The sequence below is a fragment of the Rhinatrema bivittatum genome, chromosome 2 (genome assembly GCF_901001135.1).
Source record: "Rhinatrema bivittatum chromosome 2, aRhiBiv1.1, whole genome shotgun sequence".
Taxonomy (NCBI): Eukaryota; Metazoa; Chordata; class Amphibia; order Gymnophiona; family Rhinatrematidae; genus Rhinatrema; species Rhinatrema bivittatum.
In genome coordinates this window covers 615,362,521-615,386,240 of record NC_042616.1, presented here as the reverse complement: position 1 = coordinate 615,386,240, position 23,720 = coordinate 615,362,521, and the positions used below count along the sequence as shown (strand labels likewise).

Below are 23,720 nucleotides of genomic sequence, written 5' to 3'. Positions count from 1 at the left end.
AAGATTCATCTTTTGCAGGGCCATATTTTTTTATGTTCCCTGGATTGACTGAATGAAGAAAAAGATATAATTGACATTTCAGAGACCTGGTGGAAGGAGGATAACCATGAGATGCTGTGATACCAGGGTGCAAGTTATATCGCAATGATAGATTGTCCTGCAGAAGAAATATTACTGCATTTTTAAGCTCCACTGTGCACTTTATATGGACTAATTTGTTGCTACTGTGCTCCAACCTGCCTGCTTGCTCCCTTGATGTCTGCAAGGGAGAGTTGATTGCTTGATCAACCGCTGATGCTGGAGAGAGCCACACCCCATCACATGACATCAGTGAGCATCGCTGGGGCACATTAAAAGGAGAAACCCACAGGCAGGCCTCTACCAGCAGGCCTTTTTCAAAATGTATGGGGTAATGTGTGGGAATGTAAAGGGGCCTGTGAATACGGTTAGGATTAATTCTGTTGGATCTGGGTTAGTTTTCCTTTTTTACTCTGTTTTTAGTGTATATCGTCTTGTAGGAGAGAGTTATTATGCAAGGGGCTGAGATCTCTACAATTAATAGGGCAGGGGAGGTATGGGGGTTTGCACAGTACTGTTATAAATTGTATTAGGGTGAGAGAGATGTTTAATATATCCTGTTCCTGTACATACCCAGATCAGTCCAGACCAGTGGGTTATGCACTCCCACCAGCAGATGGAGTCAGAGAACAAAGCTTCAAGGCACTGGTATCCCAAGTGTGCCACCTGCAGCTCATCAATATTTCTCTGACTCCAGCAGATGGTAGTCGTGTATTCCTGCAGCTCTGTGTGAGACAGATTTTTCTTGCTCCCTGAGGTGCTAAGTTCAGTGTCTGGGCCATCCCTCACGAAGAGCCGGGCTAGCCCATGTGGTTCTGGGTCCCCTGATAGCCAGGGGACAGGCTCCCTCAGCGACCCGAATGCTCCCCCTCAGTGTCTGCGGTACAGAGAAATAGCCCATTTGGGGATTTTTTTTCCTATTATTCTTAGCTTAGGCTTTATTTTTTTCTGTTACTAAACATAGAAATGACGACAGAAGAAGACCAATCGGTCCATCCAGTCTGCCCAGCAAGCTTCACACTTCTTTTTTCTCATACTTATCTGTTTCTCTTGGCTCTTAGTAACCTTAGGCTCTATTTCCCTTTCACCCCCACTATTAATGTAGAGAGCAGTGATGGAGCTGCTTCCAAGTGAAATATTAAGTTTGATTAGTTGGGTAAGCAGCAGCATAGCTCTCTGCCATTGAAGTAGAGAGCAATGTTGGCTATGCGTGAAGTATTAGTTTTTCTTCTCCCCTGCCGTTGAAGCAGGGAGCTATGCTGGATATGCATTGAAAGTGAAGTATGCCTTGAAAGTCACATTAACTATCATCAAATATTGAAAAGCCTAATAATTGGTAATTGAATAAGCCTAATAATTGGTAATACCTATAGCCCATGAACCCATCCCTGTTTTTTGTTTGGGTTTTTTTGTTTGTTTTTTTTCTTTTTTTAATTGGGAGATGGCAGCCCTCCATCCTTCCGCTCCGTGAAGGTGGAACACCAACCACTGGCCACTGGCATCCCGCTCCGTGAATGCCTCTGTGGCTACTGCCGCTCCGTGCAGTGTTTTGCTGCCTGCTCTTTATACGCGTCCTCTAGACCTGATGGATCCACAGTGTTTATCCCACGCCCCTTTGAAGTGCTTCACAGTTTTGGACTTCACTTCCTCCGGAAGGGCATTCCAGGCATCCACCACTCTCTCCGTGAAGAAATACTTCCTGACATTGGTTCTTAGTCTTCCTCCTTGGAGCCTCAGCTCATGACTGGTTCTGCTGATTTTTTTCTGACGGAAAAGGTTTGTCGTTGTCTTTGGATCGTTAAAGTTTTTCAAGTATCTGAAAGTCTGAATCATATCACCCCTGCTCCTCCTTTCCTCCAGGGTGTACATATTTAGATTCTTCAATCTCTCCTCGTATGACATCCGATGAAGACCATCCACCTTTCTGGTCGCCCTTCTCTGTACCGCTTCAATCTTGTCTCTGTCTCTTTGAAGATACGGTCTCCAGAACTGAACTCAGTACTCCAGGTGAGGTCTCACCAAGGACCTGTACAAGGGGATAATCACTTCCCTTTTCTTACTCGATATGCCTCTCTCTATGCAGCCCAGCATTCTTCTGGCTTTTGCTATCGCCTTGTCGCATTGTTTCGCACACTTCATATCATTAGACACTATAACCCCAAGGTCTCTCTCCTGCTCCGTGCAGATCAGCCTTCTCCCCCCCCCCCCCCCCTCATCGAATACAGTTCATTTGGGTTTCCACTCCCCATATGCATGACTTTGCACTTCTTGGCATTGAATCTCAGTTGCCATATCTTCGACCACTCTTCCAGTTTCCTTAAATCCTGTCTCATTCTCTCCACTCCTTCCGCCATGTCCACTCTGTTGCAGATCTTAGTGTCGTCCACAAAAAGACAAACCTTACCTTCTATCCCATCCGCAATGTCGCTCACAAAGATATTGAACAGGACCGGTCCCAACACCGATCCTTGCGGTTCCATTTACCATCACACATTGTCTTCTGTCCGCCAACCAGTTTGCAATCCAGGTCACCACCTCGGCACTCACTCCTAAGCTTCTCGTTTTATTCACCAGTCTCCTGTGCGGAACCGTATCAAAAGCTTTGCTGAAATCTAAGTAGATGACATCGAGCGCTCTTCCTCGATCCAATTCCTTGGTTACCCAGTCAAAGTCAATCAGATTTGTCTGACAGATCTTCCTCTGGTGAATCCATGCTGCCTCTGGTCCATCAATTCTCCGGACTGTAGATAGTTCACTATTCTCTCTTTCAACAGTGACTCCATTACTTTTCCCACCACCGAAGTGAGGCTAACCGGTCTGTAGTTACCATCTTCCTCTCTGTTCCCACACTAGAAGTTAAAGTTTTTATGTGTAAAAAAAAAAATAAAATAAAAAAGAGCTCTAAGTTCCCTGTTCACCGTGGCTCCTGGGGTAAATCAGTCTGCCCGGTGGTGCAGAGCCAGGCAGACCCCTGAAGAGGAGGGGATAGTGTTTCAACCCTGGTAAGAACCTCAGAGGACGTTTTTAGGCTCCCTGCCTCAGTTTTACTGCCGGCTCCGGAGCTATTTTTACCGCTGTAGCCATTTTGTTTTCTTTTTCGACCTCCCACGCGGCTCCCCAGCGTTCCTGGGGCCAATTTTTGCAGCGTTTATGGTGGGGGTCACCAGGGTTGGGTGGCAGCACCTGTTTTCTTCTGGGGGGGGGGAGTTATATGCACCTTTCTGCAGGAGGAACATGGCAGAAACTCCTCTGGTGGAGCCCTGTAAGGCTTGCGGGGTATGGTCAGCTTATTTAGATCCCCTGTCACTGTGCATGGACTGTGCACTGGGTGGGGAAGGGGCCTCAGACAAGAGGACCAAATCTAAAAAGTCTGCACGCAGGTCAGGCTCGGCGGCTGGGTCTAACAGAAGGAGCCCAACCCCCACTACGCACCCTGTGGAAAAAGTCTCCCAGGATGACCCTCCCCCGCTGTCCCCCACTGTGCGGACTCCGAGACCGGAGGAATCGAGAGACACAGACACTGATTCTAGCAGTGACTAGATGGGACCAGGGGGATTTTCACCGGAATTTGTGCTGTTCATGCATGAAGCATTTCTGACTCGGAAGCTTGCAAAGCGCAGAGCCCAGGATGAGAGTGTGGGAGTTCCCAAGCATCCCCATCTGTGAACTGACTGTCGTCCGTCCCGGGCAACTTTGGCTCGGGAGGATCTAGCAGGTGCAGTTGACCAGCAAGGGAACGACTCCACTCCGCCCCCGAGGGACACTGCTGCGGATCAGGGTGAGGTCCCTCCAGGCATAGATATGGGCGGCGACGATCAGGATCCAGTAGAACCTAGTGCGGAGGGGGACAACTCCCCCGTAGTCCGTCTGTTTAAGAGGGAGGAATTCCACCCCCCTTATTCCCCAGGTGCTTGAGGAATTGGGGGTGAGACCCTTGCTGGAAGATTCCGACAGCAATGGTGTGAACCCAGTCCTGGACGGTCTCTGGGGTCCACCTAGTGCTTTTCCTATCCCGAAGAAGATTCAAAAGCTCATCAGCCGGAAGTGGGAATCCCCGGAGGCGGGGATTAATGTCTACCAGAAGGTGCAAAAACTCTACCCACTAATGGAGGAACATTTAGAGCACCTCAGGATACCTAAGGTGGATGCAGCTGTATCAGCGGTGACCAAGAAGATGACCATTCCAGTGACGGGAGCGGCTGCTCTCAGAGATGTGCAGGACTGCAACCTGGAGCTGCATCTGAAGCGGGTGTTCGAGGTCTCCTCCTTAGGACTTCGGGCGGCGGTGTGTGTGCCAGCATGATGCAAAGAGCATGTTTAAGTTGGATTCAAAAACCGCAGGACCCATCGTCTTCTGGGACTTTGTCAGCTTCTCAGGCGGCTCGTTTAGAGGCAGCGGTAGCATATGTGGCGGATGCCTTATATGACTTGGTGCATTCAGTGGCCCGGACTATGGTCTCCTCGGTGGCGACTCCTATGGCTCCACAATTGGGCAGCGGATGCTTCCTCTAAGTCGCAACTGTGCAGTCTGCCTTTTCGAGAGAAGTTGCTGTTTGGAGAGGATTTGGATCAGCTGATGAAATCTCTGGGGGATTCCAAGGGCAATAAACTGCCAGAAGATAGAAAGCCCTACAGGAAATCATTCGGTCCTCGATCCCATTTTCGTAATTTCTGAAAAAGCAGGATGGGGAGAAGTGTTCCACCCTCTGGTTCCAGACAGACCTCTTCCCATACACAGTCCTTTCATGGCTCCAGTCATCCTTCCAGAGGTGGTTTCGGTTAGGGAACCGGAATTGGGAAGCCTGCCCAATGAAATCAGGCCCGCCCACTCCTCAGACAGGATGATCGGGGTCAGGTTGTCCCAATTTTACAAGGAGTGGGCCAGGATCACCTCCGATTGCTGGGTGTTGGAGGTGGTAAAAGGTTACACCTTAGAATTTTCTCGGCCTCTCATGCTGTCCTTTGTGGAATCACGATGCGTTTCCCGCAACAAGCGAGCCGCGGTAGAAGACACTCTACAAAGATTGCTGGCCCTGAAGGCAGTTGTCCCTGTGCTGTCCGAGGAATGGGGGAGAGGACTGTACTCCATTTATTTCGTGGTTCCCAAAAAGGAGGGCACTTTCCGACCCATCCTGGACCTACAGAAGGTGAATCGCTGCTTGAAGGTGCCCCGTTTTCGAATGGAAACACTTCGAACAATCATCGCAGCAGTTCGAAAGGGAGAGTTCCTCGCCTCCTTGGATCTCACCAAGGCTTATCTACACATCCCAATTCACAGCGCTCACTAGAGATTCCTACGTTTCAAGATCATGGGTCAGCATTTTCAGTTCCCGGCACTGCCGTTCGGATTGGTGATGGTTCCTTGCACCTTTACCAAGGTGATAGTCGTGGTAGCGGCGACCCTCTGGAAGGAAGGCATAATGGTCCATCCTTACCTCGATGATTGACTGTTTCGAGCCAAGTCAGAAGAGGAAGGCAAGCGGATGGTTCTTCGTGTGATCCATTGTCTCCAGTCCCTAGGCTGGGTAATCAACGAAGCAAAACGTCATCTGACTCCGTCAGTGTCTGGAGTATTTGGGAGCTCGTTTCGAGACTCTCCAGGGCAGGGTGTTTCTCACGCACCCTGCCAGACTCTCCAGGGCAGGGTGTTTCTCTTTTGTTACAGCTTCCAATCCCCAGAGTGTGGGATTACCTACAAATTCTGGGTTTCATGGCTTCGATGTTGGAATTGGTGCCCTGGGCCTTCACTCACCTGAGACCGTTGCAGACAGATGTACTGTCGCGGTGGGACCCAGTGTCAGAGCAATACCAGTTGCACCTGCCTTTGTCACAGCAAATCAGGTCCAGCCTGCAATGGTGGCTGTCTGAAGACAACTTACAGAAGGGGATGCCCCTCGAAGTCCCGGATTGGGTGATTGTGACAATGGATGCGAGTCTTCAAGGCTGAGGAGCAGTGTGCCTCGGTCATGCGGCGCAGAGAATCTGGTCCTTACCCAAATAGTCGTGGTCTATCAATCGCCTAGCGACAAGGGCAGTCCGCAAAGCGTTGTTGGCATTCTAGTCCCTGGTGCAGGGGAGAATGGTTCGAGTCTTCTCGGCAATGCCACCAAGGTGGCATTTCTCAATCGCCAGGGAGAAACCAGGAGTCCGGCCATGGCACAGGAAGCACACCTCCTCTTCGCTTGGGCCGAGCTTCATCTAGAAGGCATCGCAGCCTCTCACATTGCAGGCATGGACAATGTACAGGCGGACGTTCTCAGTAGTCAACATATGGATCCCGGGGAATGGGAACTATCCCGGGAGGGTTGGAATCACATTTGTGCCCAATGGGGAGTTCCCCAACTGGACCTCATGGCGAGCCGTATCAACGCCAAGACGGACCAGTTCTTCAGCCAAAAGAAAAATAGGGGAGGTAGGAGTAGGCACTCTAGTCTGCAAGTGGCCAACTGGAATCCTCCTGTATGCCTGTCCTCCATGGCCCCTGATCGGGCACGTTCACTGGCGCATAGAGGACCATCTCTGTCCAGTAATTCTGGTGGCACCGGAGTGGCTGCAGCGGCCGTGGTTTGCAGACCTGGTACGGTTGGTGACACAGTCCGCTACGACTAGCTCATCTGCTGAACCTCCAATGACACAAGCCCATTTTTTTTGGATTGGGAGGATCACGTCTCTCTTGCAGCCTGGTGTTTGAGAGGCAGCGGTTATGGATGAAACGTTATTCTGAACAGGTGATTTCCACCCTGCTTCAGTCCAGGCAGCCCTCGACATCTATGGCACACGCTGGAGTGTGGAAGTTGTTTGAAATCTGGTGTGACCAGCAGGATGTAATGCTGTTGTCGGCGACCATTCCTCAGGTCTTGGGGTTTTTGCAGCAGGGATTATCTAAAGGTTTGGCTTATGGTTCACTGCATGTTCAGGTTTCGGCCCTGGGATGCGGGGAGGTGGCAGGCCTCTAGCCAGCCACTCAGACATTGTCTATTTCCTGAAAGGGGTGAAGCGCCTTCGTCCTCCTCTTTGTAAGTTATGCCCGAAGTGGAATCTCAATCTGGTGTTGAGGGCACTTCGTGATCCCCCTTTTGAGCCTCTGGGACATGCTTCCTTAAAGGACCTCACCTTGAAGACTGTATTGTTGGTGGCTATCTGTTCTGTGATGTGTATTTCAGAATTGCAGGCTCTTTCCTGTACGGATCCCTTCCTTCGCATCTCGGCTGATAGGGTGTCCCTGCGCATGGTCCCTTCCTTTTTGCTGAAAGTGGTGTCTGCCTTTCATGTTAATCAGTCTGTGGAGTTACCCGGATTCTCTGATTGGGCTCGTGACCCCGCTGTGGGAAGAGATCTTCATCTGTTAGATGTCCACCGGGGTCTCCTTTTCACCCTTCTTTGGAGGTCCGAAGAAGGGTGAAAAGGCTTCTAAGACTCGCTGGCTGAAGGAAATAATTTGCTTGGCCTACATCAGGAAGGGTTGCCCCGTCCTGATGTAGGCCTGGTTTGAAAGCTTACTCGACGAGAACGCAAGCGGCTTCTTGGTGGGGTGTCAGTTGTTGTAGCCTGAGGAGATTTGTAGAGCCGCAGTCTGGTCTTCCCTGCATACCTTCACAAGGCATTATTGTCTGGATGTCGGGGATCTGGACCAAGTGCTTTTTGGGGAGAGCGTCTTGCGAGCAGGTGTTTCTGGTTCCCGCCCAGTGTAATGTGGCTTTGGTACATCCCACTGGTCTGGACTGATCTGGGTATGTACAGGAAAGGAAAATTGGTTCTTACCTGCTAATGTTTATTCCTGTAATACCACAGATCAGTCCAGGATATCCCGCCCAGGTGCTTCTGCTGAAAGACTGATTTACCTAACGGTTAGCTGCTGTACATAGGGAATCTTTCAGAAGGATTCTATAATATTTTGGGTTTTGTTATGAACTGTGGTTCAAACCTGATTTTCAGATATTGGGGTCGTTTGTTTTGGACCCTTGAGGGAGCTTTTTCCTGTTTGCCCTTGTTTCAGGAATTAGATGGGGTTTTTTTATCAATTATACTTTGCTTGGGTATCGATAAATACTGATGAGCTGCAGGTGGCACACTTGGGGATACCAGTGTTGCTTCCGTCGGTCTTCGACGGCTTCGCCCCGCCTACCTCTCTCTACTTGCGGCTCCTCCTGCTCACCTTGGACTGATGGCCGCCATGGTGTCTGTTTGCCGACCTTTGGTGCTGCCTCCTGCCATGCTCCTTCAAGGTACCTCTAGGGCGCACGCCGCCCTCATCTTTATTTCCACGATGGCGTGAACCTCAGAGGCGTCCCTCTGTTCTGACGTCACAACTCCAGGGTATATCTGCCTACTGCATTTGCTAGCTCGTTGAGTTAGCAATAGAACTTGTACGGATGGGATTCACTCTCCATTCCTAAGCTACTCTGCCACTCCAGCTCTAACTGGAACTCTTACTACCCTTCGGGGTTACTAACGGGGTACCCGCTCCTCGGGGGTCTCTCTGCTTCTTTCAGGTGCTATCAGGAAACAGGTACTCGCTCCTCGAGGGCCCTTGTTCCCTGTGTCGCTGCCTGCAACTTCTACCTTCCACTTGGAAGAACTAACTACAGTCACCATCTGTGAGTACAGAAACATCTCTCTCCGCAGTACTGCTTCACCGGAATCAGGTACTCGCACCTCGAGGGCCTGCCCTCTGCTCCTGTGCCAGACCTCTCGTCTAGTGGAATCTCTGCTACTGCTAAGTGAGTACAACGCTACCGACTCTCTCTGCTCTAAGGGATCAGGTACTCTCTCCTCGAGGGCCTTCTCTCCCTGTCTCGGAGCTCTCCTATTCTACTTGGGACTCTGAATGCTAATTCTACTGTGTGCTCATACCTCTTGTCTCTTTCCACTACAGCACTGCTTACAGAGGATCTGTTTCCAGCGTTCTGTGAGAGACGTGCCCAGCCGGGCTCTACACCCACTACTCACTACTGCCACCTCTGGTGGTTCCATATACTGTTTAATAAAAGATTCAAATCTGTGTTTGCCTGTCTGGAGTTTAGCCTGACACTGTGGTCCCTCACGGGACTGCCCCCCGTGGGTGTGGTCAGCTACCACAGTGTCCAAGGATCCACCCAAACACTAATAACCATAACAACCAGTGCCTCGCAGCTTTGTTCTCTGACTCCATAAGACTTAAACTAATTTTACAGATTGATGACACTATAGAAAAAAAAATAAAATTAGCAAATATATATCTCGACATTATTAAACAACTGTTAAATCAAATGGAATTAGTGATAAATATTGAAAAAACTGAATTTTTGCATCTAGAACTCAAAAACAAACTTAATTCAAACGCCAATAATTCTAAAAAAAAAAAATCAAACTGTGGTATTAGCAGAGAAGGTACGTAACCTAAGGATAATAAGGATCCTGAATTAAATCTTAAACAATATATATCATCGAAAGTGAGAGATGGATACGCTAAATTAATGGTACTCAGGAAATTAAAACCTCTACTAACATTGTCTAATTTCAGAACAGTACTACAAGCTCTGATATTTGTGAGGACTGATTACTGTAATGCGCTATTAGGGCTACCATACTCTACAATAAGACTGCTTCAAATATTGCAAACTCTGCAGCAAGAATACTTACAGGAAAAAAGAAAAGGGATCATATTACGACAACACTTGCAGAGCTACACTGGATACCAATAGAACAAAGAATACAATATAAAGTACTCTGTACAATACATAAACTAATTTATGATGAAAAAGCTGAATGGCTCAATACGTCCTTACACTTACATGTACCACAAAGAAATCTTAGATCAGCGAACAAGGCACTACTAACAGTTCTATCAATTAAAACAGCACGACCGACGCAGGTCAGAGAACGAGCTCTGTCCTTAGCAGGCCCTAATTTATGGAATGCAATGCCTCTTGAGTTAAGATTACACAGAAATTATAAATTGTTTAAAGGATTTCTAAAAACCTGGCTTTTCAAACAAGCTTTTTGCAGTGAAAATGGAGATACATAAATAAAGAGCTATGCATCCTAGAACTTTTCGGCTACGAGATCACCAGACGAAACTAAGCACTTAAGGAATATCAATCTGTTTACATTGTTTATAATTTTAAATATTATAATCTTAGCTTATTATCATTATTTTGATTAGTTTTAACACTTTTAGTACATGGTGTTGATTTTACAAAAGGGTTTAGTATTTTACATATAGATTAACATTTTACATGTAAGTTAAGAGAATTGAATTATTTTTAAATAGATTTTAAATACTGTACTTTGTAACCGGATCGTAATGTATTGGCACTTTAAATATTTTAATTAATTTAATATTTTTTATGTTATTTTATGTGCCTCTATGTAAACGGTATAAAAAAGCCATTAAATAAATAAATAAAATAAATCTGCTGATGGGAGTGCATAACCCACTGGTCTGGACTGATCTGTGGTATTACAGGAATGAAAATTAGCAGATAAGAACCAATTTTCCTTTAGGATACATGTTGTGTCCATGCTCAGAAATGCCGACTATAATTTTAGTCTATATAAATACACAGCCAGGAAGAAGAATATTGAAGTTTCTGAGATAATTATGCAGAAGAAGTTAGATATGTTTTGTTTTTTTATCAGAGTCCTAGTATATACCCCCAGGGTATAGTTTTATCTTATCAGCTTGCTAAAAGAAAAGGGAGAGGGAATATTGATGATTTTTAAGGATAGTATTAAAGTGGAATTGTTACAATTGAATTGCCTGCCAGAATGAGATGAGAGTTTAGAATAAGTTCTTGGGTTTTTTGTCTACTATATATCCACCCCAGGGTTACCTGTAGCTGTGATACATTCTGTTATGACTATAATAACTGCATTGGATTTGAGACATAAACAACTTATAGCATTAGGTGATTTTAATTCACATGTTGAAAGTATTTCCTTGTCTTTTAGTTTGATCCTTTAAGGATTTTTTTTTAATAGTGTCAAGTTTGCAAAAGTTAGTAAGTGCACTTGCCCATCTTGCTGGACATATCCTGGGTTTGTTCCTGGTGTCCTATACAATGATGTAACAGGGGTTTGTATCTATAATAGATAATTTGTGTTTCCTGGTCAGATCACCATTTTTTAAGGCTTCAATTAAATTTAGGTTTCCAGAAAATGAAGAGCGATTTTGTCATTAAAAAGATTTGAGAGAAGCTTGATATGGATAAATTACAAAATTTCTGGAGTGAGATTAAGGAAAAATTGGTTTTTAACAGCATCAGATGATGCTCTAGATTGGTGAAACACTTCTGTTAAGGACATTTATGATGAACTAGCACCAGAAAAATAGGTCAGAAAAAAGTTTGTGGTCATATGTAGCCCCATGGTTTTCTAGAGAATTAATGTAGCAGAGGAGAGAATTAAGATTAGAGAAGTGGCGAAAGACTAAACTGAACTTGCAAAAGAAGACGTATGAAGACATTTTAGTTAGATATATATAGTGGCACAGGAACTGGCAAAGAGATTATTATGCCAAAAAGTTAAGCAATTCTTTTAACAAACCTGTATAAATTATTTTCTCTAGTTAAGAGTATGATGTCATTGCAGAAAAATGTAGTAATTAATAGACCTAAATGTAGTAATTAGTGTTGATTTGGTTAAATATTTTCAGGAGAAAGTTGGGATAAGAAGTTATAGATGACGAAGGGGAAGTGGTAGATTCATGCTGGTAGACTTTTTCTTTGCTTACTGAAAATAAATTGAAGGAAAATGATGGAGATTAGGGTGTCTACAAATTTTTTTAGATCCTTGTCGTTTCTATTAATTGCTAATACATTTTCAGTAATTCAGCATTGCTTAGTTGATATTTTAAATTTGTCATTAAGGGGGTTGTTTTATCAAGTTTCAAGCAGGCTATTGTGAGAACAATCTAAAAATATTTATCGGTCGCCACAAATAGTATTGAACTACTATCCAATATCTAATTTATCAACCTTGTTCAAACTTTTGGAGAAATAGGTGTTAAAACATTTGAATGGTTTTGTAATTGATAATGAAATTTATGATAAGGGGCAATTAGAATTCAGAAAGAATTGCAGAACAAAAACTTTGTTGCTATCATTGTTGGATGACATTTTTTGTTTTGGAGGAAAAGAAAACTGGGAATTTAGTCCAACTGGATATAGCTTCAGCATTTGACATGGTTTGTCATAGTAAGTTGCTCACTAGATTACAGGATTTTGGAGTTTGAGGTATTGTGTTTCAATGGTTCACTTCTTTTTTGAGTGGTAAACAAAAAGTTTATCAATAGGAAGACTGCTCAGAGTGGTATTCCTTGCATATAGGGATGTGGAAAGCCTCTGTTTTATAATTTGCATTGTTTAACAATTTAGTGTAGGTTGTAGATGTAATTATAAATGATAGTCTTCACTGTAAGCAGATATCAAAGTGCATTTTTCTGTAAAGTTTTTTCAGAAAAGTATTTTCCTTTTGAAATATCCAGTAATATTTTGGCTTCCTGTTTAAGAAAGCCCCAGATATTATAAAAGCCTGGGTTTTTTTTCTGTAATTGAACATATATCTGATCTAATACCAACCAATTCTTTTTTTCTGCTAATGTTCATAACTAAATTCCTCAGTTTGCCCCCAACACACTTCTATATAATTTTTTTTTTCTGTTAAAGCATAAAAGGTTACGGTTGTATTATAATAATCTGTGCTCAATAAAAATGCAACATCCAAGTGGTAGCTCTGTTTAAACTTGCAGCTGTCATTGTTTCTGCTATGAATATGAGCTAACTGCTTTGTTAAATAATGTACTATTAACATATGGCTTAATTTACTAAGGTTTCTAATATTACGTTCATTTTGCAGATAATTAGTTCAACTACACCATGTGCAGACTTTTTCTTCCGAAGCTGCTTGTCCTCAGAATTAAAAAGCACACAACAGTCTACACAAACATCTCAAGTATCTGGCAGATCTTCATTGGATGAGGCTGTCAGATTGATTCAGAATTGTAGCGAAGTGAGTTTGAATATTATTGTACTATGGAAGGTGAGTGATCTGTTTATTTCTTTTTTTTTTTTTCAATTTTTTATTTGTGAATTTTCAATTTATACAGTCATAATTACCAAGACAGTAATAGCAGAACAAAGAAACATTTGAATAAGAAATATACATAATAATGTTTGAAATACAATAAAAATAATTCTTGTTCCTCCTAACTACAGGAAAAATTAAGAATATCCTCTGTGAAACTTTTTATGAGCGAAACTAATTGAAATCTTAACCTAACCAGAAAATGTTATGGGATTTCCATCAATCTATATTAACCGGCTCTTTTTCCCCCTAAAAAATTTCTAAGTTACCTAGAACCAGAAGTTGTTCTGGTTCTAGGAATGAGAAATTTTTCCCCTCGCTCTTGATGATACATCTACAGGGGTATTTTAATAAAAAGAATCTTCCTTTATCTACTACCTCTTTTCTAAGTAGTAGAAAACTCTTTCTACGGAGCTGAGTAGCTCTTACCAAATCCGGAAAGATCCATATTTTTTGTCCATAAAAAATTTTTGATCTATTTCAAAAACAAGGTTTAAGTATAACATCCTTATCAGTAATAAAGGCAAACTGTAGCAACAATGTGCCTCTATTTTTTATTTCTATATTTCCTTACGATGTTTGCAACAGATCAGAAATATTTATGGATTCCTGATGTTCTTGAGAATTTTGTATTTGATCTAATTTTGTTGGAACTTTTTTCCTTATGCCTATATAAAAAGCCCTTACTATAACTGGATGATTAATCTCTGGTATATTTAGAATTTACATGATATATTCTTTAAACAGTTCCCTTGGTCCCAATTCATCTATGATGGGAAAATTTATTACCCTTAGATTTAAGGCCCTTATATTATTCTCCAAAAACTCAAATTTCCTTTGAATTCTTCTTCCGTTTTAATTTGATGTTGTTGAATTTTCTCTATCTGCACACATCGCTTATCTAAATCTTTAATTTCTTTTTGTTGTTCCTCTACTTTCTCCAAATTGATCTTTAGGGAATTCTTTATTTCCTTAACTTCTTCCATAATTTTTCCTATTGAACCATCTAACTTTGCTATAAAATTCCATAGATTTTCTAAAGTAATGGTAGGAGGCTTTAATATCACTGATCTAACAGTGTCCCGTTCCCTAGTTCCAATTAATTTCCCAATAGGAGTACTTTCCTTTTTTGGAGATGATAAAGAGATATCAATATCGGATTCTTCCAATGATTCGGCTAGGGCTAGTGCAATTTGTACTTCAGTCTCAAGGGATTTTACATCTTTCAATTCCTCATTTCCTCCTGGTACAAATGGAGGGGACCTCCCTTCGCTACCGGGTGTGAGCAGTGTCTCCGGTGCCCCCGGACTCAATGATGTTTCTAAGACCATGGATGTAGGGATTCACTCCACTCCCTCCTCCAACGTGGTCAGTCCATCGGGGTTTACAATTGGAGATCCTAGCCATTCTGATACACTTCGTTGCCCAGAATCAACATTTGGTAAATTTGAGGAAAGCCTTAATTTGGCCTTCCTTTTTGTGTGAGGCATATTTGAAGAGCAATTTCTCCAGGCTTCTTAGATTCTCAAAATGGACCATAACAATTCAAACATTCAGAGAGAGATCCTTATGGAGGAGAGCAGGTAGGTGCAAGAAACACAATTAATATCCTACCTGTGGAGTAATGAGGAGTAAATTCACCTCCTCCTGCTCCTCAAGCAGTGCTACAAGAAAGCCAGTTCTTATTGGGCTTGAGTCCGGGTCCGTCCTCTCACGCAGAATGTGGAAACAGCTGTTAATCAGTCAGGTTGGTGAGCCCTCACACACCAACTTTTCCCTTTAGCAATCACAGACCTCAGCAAGGTAGGCAAGAAAAAAAAAGTTCACTTTCCAGCGAGTCAGGCAATACAATTAAATTCACCTCCTCCTGCTCATTTCTAAATAAGTATATAATCTGTTTCCTAAATATGGACAGAAAAAGACAACCTGTGGTGAAAATATTTACTTGTGCCTCAGCAGTGTACACAGCATTTTTTGAGAGACTGAATTATTTTCCGATAGCCATAACATAGTTTTGAGAGTGTAAACCGCTTAAAATGTTTTCACTATAAGTGGTATATGAAAAAAATGTTAATATTATAGTAATATTAGCTTGTAATAAATTTTGTTACAGACACCAGAAACTGTGAGACAATTAAAATACTGCGGAAATAATGGAAAGCAGATACTACTTTTAATGGACTTAATAAATTTGTGACCATTATGAATTGCCTACAAATTATTTAACTTTTATTTCTATGTATCTTAAATGGATTAGCACTGAAACACCACTTTATTAAAAATACTGTTAAAGCCATCTAATAAGAAAATGAAGACAAGAATGATGACCTAATTGGCACTGTGTAATGCAGTTTCTCTTGATGCATTTTGTATAATCAGTAAATGTAAAAAAAACAATTTTGTTGGTTTATCAACTAACTGAAGTTTTTGTTCAGTCTTTTCTACTCATGGAAAAGCCTTTTAAGATTTACACTTGTTTTTTTGAATTCTAATGAAGCAGCTTTCTTTTGTTAAATTATTTTTGTTATTTATTTATTTATTTATAACTTTTCTATACCGAAGTTCAAATAACAGGGTTAATTATCACTCCGGTTTACATTGCAACCATAAACAGTTAGTGACAAAAAATTGTCTTACATAGAACAGGAGGAGAAAACTTGGATACAACTTAAGCAAGGGGAAAATATAAAATATCGAACTGATAAGAGCTGAAAGAGTTGGCTTTTTGGGGTGAAAAGTAAAAATCTGAGGGAGGGGTTGGAGAGGTGGGGGATGGAAAGTATGCGGGTTACCATAGCTTTAATGAGAGTCAAATGCATATACTGGATAGCTTAGGCAGCGGAAAAAATGTGCTTAGGAATCTCAACTTGGGAAGGGTGAGTCCGTGGAGGAAGTGGCCAGGACGAGTGGTTATGGGAAGGCTTGTCTTGTTAAAGCATATCTGAGGACTTCCTAAACTTTTAGCCAATGTGACCTCATTTTTGAACTTGAAAATTCACATGGTTCTCAAAAGATGACCAAAACAAAATTAGCAGCAGTGTAGTCCCCATCCAAAAATCACTTCACTCTTACCCTGACTAAACTCTAGCTGATGCTCTCTCAACCTCAACATCCACCCTCTGCAGAGGACCTCCTTTTTTTAACCTCCACCTCTTCTGCCAATCTTCTTATATTCCCCAGCCCACCCCTTTTTGCATCTTTCCAACTGATCTTTTCACCCCAAGCCCTTCTTATAACCTCCACTGATACTCTATCAACACTCATTCTCACCTCATCCCCTCTTAAGAACATAAGAAATTGCCATGATGGGTCAGACCAAGGGTCCATCAAGCCCAGCATCCTGTTTCCAACAGAGGCCAAACCTGGCAAGTACCCAAACACCAAGGAGATCCCATGCTACTGATGCCAGTAATAGCAGAGGCCATTCCCTTAGTCAACTTGATTAATAGTTAATTAACTTTTCCTCCAAGAATTTATCCAAACCTTTTTTGAACCCAGCTACACTAATTGCATTAACCACATCCTCTGGCAAAAAATTCCAGAACTTAATTGTGCATTGAGTGAAAAAGAATTTTCTCTGATTAGTCTTAAATGGGCTGCTTGCTAGCTTCATGGAGTGCCCCCTAGTCCTTCTATTTTCCGAAAGTGTAAATAACCAATTCACATCTACTCGTTCAAGACCTCTCATGATTTTAAAGAACTCTATCATTTCCCCACTCAGCCGTCTCTTCTCCAAGCTGAACAGCCCTATCTTCTTCAGCCTTTCCTCATAGGGGAGTTGTTCCATCCCCTTTATCATTTTGTTTGCCCTTCTCTGTATCTTCTCCATTGCAACTATATCTTTCTTGAAATACGGTGACCAGAATTGTACATAGAATTCAAGGTGCAGTCTCGCCATGGAACGATAGAGGCATTATGACATTTTCTGTTTTATTAACCATTCCCTTCCTAATAATTCCTAACATTCTGTTTGCTTTTTTGACTGTTGCAGCACACTGAGTTGACTATTTCAAAGTATTACCCACTATGGTGCCTAGATCCTTTTCCTGGGTGCTAGCTCCTAATATGAAACCTAACATCGTGTAACTACAGCAAGGGTTATTTTTCCCCTATATGCAACACCTTGCACTTGTCCACATTAAATTTCATCTGACATTTGGATGCCCAATCTTCCAGTCTCGCAAGGTCCTCCTGCAATGTATCACAATCCGCTTGTAATTTAACTACTCTGAATAATTTTGTATCATCTGCAAATCTGATGGCCTCACTCGTATTCCTTTCCAGCTCATTTATAAATATATTGAAAAGCACCAGTCCAAGTACAGATCCCTGAAGTACTCCACTGTTTCCCCTTTTCCACTGAGAAAATTGACCATTTAATCCTACTGTTTCCTGTCTTTTAACCAGTTTGTAATCCACGAAAGGACATCACCACCTATCCCATGACGTTTTAGTTTTCTTAGAAGCCTCTCATAGAAACATAAAAACATAGAAATGATGGCAGAAAAAGACCAATTGGCCCATCTAGTCTGCCCAGCAAGCTTCCACACTTATTTCCCCATACTTATCTGTTTCACCAACCACCAACTCAGGGCTCTTGTTGGTAACTGTTTGATTCAAATTTCCTGCCATCCCCTGTCATTGATGCAGAGAGTAATGTTAGAGTTGCATCAAAGGTGAACATAAAGCTTATTGTTAAGGGTTGTAACCACCGCATCAAGCAAGTTACCCCTATGCTTGTTTACCCAGATTGCACAGATCGATGCCTTGTTGGATGATGTCTGAATGCTAATCCTCTTTTCCACATTTCCCCCTGCTGTAGAAGCAGAGAGCAACGCTGTATATGCATTCAAAGTGATGTATCGGGCTTAATTGGTTTAGGGTAGTAACCGCCGTAATAAGCAAGCTACCCCCACGCTTATTTGTTTACCCAGATTGTGAAGTTCAGTCCTTTTTGGTTATCTGAATGCAAATCCTTTTTTCCACATTACCCTTTGCTGTTGAAGCAGAGAGCAATGTTGGGGTTGCATTAACCATGCAAGGGATTTTTTGAGTAAGGGTAGTAATCATCAGGTAGTAGTTAACATTCCAGCAAGCCACCCCCATGGCTCTACTCTTCATTCCCATCCTCTAGCCTTTATGGATCCACAGTGTTTATCCCATGCTGCTTTGAAATCTTTCACAGTTTTAGTCTTCACCACTTCCTCCAAAAGGGCATTCCAGGCATCCACCACCCTCTCCGTGAAGAAATACTTCCTGATATTGGTTCCGAGTCTTCCTCCTTGGAGCTTCAAATCGTGACCCCCTAGTTCTACTGATTTTTTTCCATTGTAAAAAGTTTGTTGTTGACCATGAATCATTAAAACCTTTCAAGTATCTGAAAGTCTGTATCATATCATCTCTGCTCCTCCTTTCCTCCAGGGTGTACATATTTAGGTTCTTTAATCTCTCCTCATAAGTTATTTTATGAAGACCATCCACCTTTTTGGTAGCCCTTCTCTGGACCGCCTCCATCCTGTCTCTGTCTCTTTGGAGATACGGTCTCCAGAACTGAACACAGTACTCCAGGTGGGGCCTCACCAAGCCCTGTACAAGGGGATCATCACTTCCTTTCTCTTACTAGATATCCCCCTCTCTATGCAGCCCAGCATTCTTCTGGCTTTAGCTATCGCCTTGTCACATTGTTTTGCCGACTTAAGATCGTTAGACACTATCACCCCAAGGTGTCTGTCCTGCTCCATGCACATCAGTCCTTCACCTCCCATCAAATGCAGTTCTTTCGGATTTCCACTCCCCATATGCATGACTCTTCACTTCTTGGCATTGAATCTCAGCTACCATATCTTCGACCACTCTTCCAGCTTCCTTAAATCCCATCTCATTCTCTACACTCCTTCTGGCGTGTCCACTCTGTTGTAGATCTTAGTATCATCCGCAAAAAGACAAACCTTACCTTATCTCCTATCTGCAATGTTGCTCACAAAGATATTGAACAGGATCGGTCCCAACACCAATCCTTGTGGCACTCCGCTTAACACCACTCTCTCTTCAGAGTAAGTTCCATTTACCATCACACATTGTCTTCTGTCAGTCAACCAGTTTGCAATCCAGGGCACCATCTTAGCACCCTCTCCTAAGCTGCTCATTTTATTCACAAGCCTCCTGTGCGGGACCGTATCAAAAGGTTTGCTGAAATCCAAGTAGATGACATCGAGCACTCTTCCTCTATCTAATTCCCTAGTCACCCAATCAAAAAAGTCAATCAGATTTGTCTAACTTGGACCTTCCCCTGTTGAATCCATGCTGCCTCTGGTCCAGGAATTCTTCTGACTGTAGATAGTTCACTATTCTTTCTTTCAGCAGCGACTCCGTTACCTTTCCCACTACTAAGGTGAGGCTAACCGGCCTGTTTCCAGCCTCCTCTCTGCTCCCACTCTTGTGAAGCGGGACCACCACCACTGTTCTCCAGTCACTCGGCACCACACCCATTTCTAGGGATCTGTTGAACAGGTCACTCAGTGGACCCGCCAGTACATCTCTGAGCTCCCTCAGTATCCTGGGATGGACCTCATCAGGTCCCATGGCTTTGTCCACTTTTATTTTTCCTAGCTCTTCCCATGCATTCTCTTCTGTAAACGGAGTTATATCTACTCTACTCCCCTCCAGTTTCTTGTTAACTAGCAACGGTCCTTCTCCAGGGTCCTCTTTAGTGAACAAGGAACTGAAATATTCATTTAATATTTCTGCAATTTCTTCATCTCTCTCCACACATTGATCCTTTTCACCTTTCAGTTTCACTATACCACTTGGAACTTTTCTCCTTTCTCTGATGTATCTGAAAAATGTTTTGTTGCCTCGCTTTACCTCTTTGGCAATCCTTTCTTCCACTTGACTTTTTACTATCTTGATTACTTTCTTCGTCTCCCTCAATTCCATCAGATATTCTTCCTTGTGCTCCTCCTTTTGGGATCCTTTATATTTCTTGAATGCTGATTTTTTAGCTTTTACTTTGCTTTGATTTTGTCAGCCACCTCCTTTGAGAACCATATAGGTTCATGAGGGACTTTGTCAAACACCTTCTGAAAATCCAAATACACTACATCTACTGGTTCACCTTTATCCACATGTTTATTAACCCTTTCAAAAAAATGAAGCATATTTGTGATGCAAGACTTTCCTTGGGTAAATCCATCTTGACTTTGTTCCATTAAACCATGTCTTTCTATATGTTCTGTGATTTTGATCTTTAGAATAGTTTCCACTATTTTTCCAGGTACTAATGTCAAACTCACTGGTAAATAGTTTCCTGGATTGCCCCTGGAGCCCTTTTTAAATATCGGGGTTACAATGGATGATTTTAATGATAGGTTACAAATTTTAACTAATAGATCTGAAATTTCATTTTTTAGTTCCTTCAGAACCCTAGGATGCATACCATCAGGTCCAGATGATTGGCTACTCTTTATTTTGATTGGCTACTCTTTATTTTGATTGGCTACTCTTTATTTTGAGTAACAAACTCTGTTCGTTTCTCTACTAGTTAACTTATCCATTTATGAGTTTTCAACTAGAGAATGTGCTATCCTGGAGTATGGCTTGTCCATTGTTTCTACCATTACCTATGATTCTTTTGACACAAGAATCCATTTACTTTAGGTTTTTTGCCTTTTGAAACTTAAACATTCTTTTCTCTCTGCATGTGTTGACTACTTGAATTTATTATCTCTTGAAATTCCTGATGGTTGTCTTCTAGAAGTATTGGAGTTTTGCTTGCAGCTTTTGAGTAATTGATTCTCTTTCTTCAAAATTAGATTTATCCCATCATTTAAAAAAACATATATGGTCCAGTCCATATATCTTAACTTCCTTGCTAACTAATCTGGCAATTGTTATTAAGCCCAGTGATAAAGAAGGTGGTATTTTTATTTTTAATAGAACACAGTATGTATCTGAAGTTGACAGTCAGCTAGTTGACTCACACTTCCATTCCCTGCTCTCTGTGATCAACTGTAAACAATGATTTCATCCGTGGTGCAGTCTGCCCTAGATTCACATTATATTACAACCCGTGAACAGGGCCAGTGCTACCTGTTTTGCTACCCTGTACAAACAATTACTGTGCTGCCATTGCCAGCACCTTGTGGATTTTAATGGAGCCATTCATGGGCATCTTTTTTTTTTTTTTTCCTACAATAACTTCAAGAGTGGCTGAAAACAGTTTATAGTTGCATTGGGGTTAAAGTAAGGTTACCAGATTTCTGATGGGTGAATCTGAGAGTTCACTGTAGTGCCAATCAAGCAGTTCATTGGGGGTGGGGAACTGAGAGGGTTATTGTCTGGTGGACTGTCCCTATGAAAAAATTGTAGCAATTGATTCTCTAAATATACCTAAAGTGCATTATTTAAATTTTATCTCTCAAAATATTTCAAATCCAGAGCTGATGCATATGACTTGCATACAAGAGAACCGTTTCTGGTTGAAAAGATGGGGATGGGGTAGACAAAACGTTTACAGAAGAGAATGTATGGGAAGAGTTAGGCAAACAAAGTGGACAAGAGCTATGGGGCTGGGTGAGATTCATCCCGTGATACTGAAGGAGATCAGAGATGTGCTGGCGAGTCTGCTGTTCAATAGATCTATGCAAATAGGAGTGGTGCTGCTGGGTTGGAGAAGAGCAGTTGTGGTACCGCTTAACAAGAGTGGTAGCAGAGAGGAGCTAGAAACTACAGGCCGGTTAGCCGCACCTCAGTGGTGGGAGACTCTGCTGAGGGAAAGGATAACGAACTATACAATTCGGTGAATTGCTTTACCTAAGGCCCCATGCATTCATCAGGGGAAGGTCCTATCAGACAAATCTGGGTTTTTTTTTTGAGTGACTAGAGAATTGGAACAAGGAAGAGAGTTAGATGTGATCTACTTGGATTTCAGCAAAGCTTTTGTTATGGTTCCGCATAGGCTTGTGAATAAAATGAGAAGCTTGGGAGTGAGCACCATGGTTGTGGTATAGACTACAAACTGGATGACTGATAGAAGACTGTGTAATAGTAAATAGATTCTACTCTGAAGAGAGAGGTATTGGGTCAGGTTCTGTTCGGTATCTTTGTGAGTGACATTGCAGAAGGGTTAGAAGGTAAAGTTTGTCTATTCATGGATGATACTAAGATCTGCAACAGAGTGGACATGCCTGAAGGAGTAGAGAGAATGAAGAGTGATTTAAGAAAGCTTGAAGAGTAGTCAAAGATATGACAGGTGGGATTCAATGTTAAGAAGTGCAGACTCATGTATCTGGGATGCAGTAATCCAAAAGAGTTGTATGTGATGGGTGAAAGACTGTGCACAGACCAAGAGAGGGGTCTTGGGGTAATAGTATCTGGCGATCTGAAGATGGTGAACCAATGTGACAAGGTGATAGCTTAAACCAAAAGAATACTGGGCTGCATAGAGAGAGGAATAACCAGAAAGAAAAAGATGATTAATGCCCTTGTGCAGGTCCTTGGTGAGGCCTCACCTGGAGTACTGTCTTCAGTTCTGGAGCCCCTATCTCAAAAAGGATCGAGACAAGATAGAAGCGGTCCAGAGAAGGGTGACAAAATGGTATGGGATCTGTATCGGAAGAGTTGTGAGGGGAGGCTGAAGGATCTAAATATGGATACTCTGGAAGAGAGGGAAGTGCAGGAGAGATATGATACAGACCTTCAAATACCTGAAAGGTTTTAATGATGTGCAAACTTAAAATCTTTTCTGTTGGAAAGGAATTAGTAGAACTAGGAGTCACAAAATGAAACTCCAAGGGGGACAGCTCAGAACCAATGTCAGGAAATGTTTCTTCATGGAGAGGATGATGGATGCTTGGAATGCCCTTCCAGAGGATGGTGAATACAAAACAGACAAAAAATGTAAAGGGGCATAGGTTAAATACTGTGGATCCCTAAAAGCTAGAGGATGGAAATGAAGACAAGTGTGCATGGGGGTAACTTGCTAGTTCAGCAGTTACTAACCTTATCAGAAGGATGAAGATTACAGCCCTCAGCCAATAAACCTTAATGCTTTTAATGCAAATGCAACATTGCTCTCCGCTTCAGCGGCAGGGGGTGGGAAGGGGAATTGGATTCAGCAACAACCAACGAGGGTCCTGACTTTTACTGTCTGGGGTACTGATAAGCATGGGGATAACCTGCATCGAGCGGCAGTTACTACTCTTAACAGAATGCATGGAGATTACTACCCTTAAACAAATAAGCCTTAATGCTTTTGAGACAACTGCAATATCACTCTCTGCTTCAACGGTAGGGGAGGGGGAGAAAAGGAGAATTGGATTCAGACAACAACAAAGTGAGCCATGACTTCTATAGTCTGTGGTATTGATACGCAGACATAAAGGAAAAAGCACACACCTTCTGTGGTCAGTTCCCTAAGCAAATCATGTCAAGCAGCACTATCTGAATTTTTCTAGAAGGCATATCACCCAGTAAAAAGCTTGCTAGCAGTAGGTTTTTTTGGGTTGTCATAAGGCTTGGGGATAACTTCATGGAGCAGCAGTTCCTACCCTTAACAGTAACATGGGAGTAACCTTCAG

The 23,720-nt window shown here is 42.5% G+C and overlaps 1 protein-coding gene across 4 annotated transcripts in view; it reads left to right on the top strand.

Annotated features, from left to right (window-relative positions):
• The window catches only part of TRAPPC8 (trafficking protein particle complex 8), a 431,358-nt gene that overhangs the window by 365,723 nt on the left and 41,915 nt on the right, over positions 1–23,720 (top strand). For 3 of the 4 annotated variants that reach the window (XM_029591182.1, XM_029591181.1, XM_029591183.1), the window contains one exon: positions 12,916–13,098. In XM_029591182.1, coding sequence (XP_029447042.1) covers positions 12,916–13,098 — 183 coding nt within the window. Of the gene's footprint in view, positions 1–12,915; positions 13,099–23,720 lie in introns of those variants that run through there. The other variant, XM_029591186.1, reaches the window with a different exon arrangement.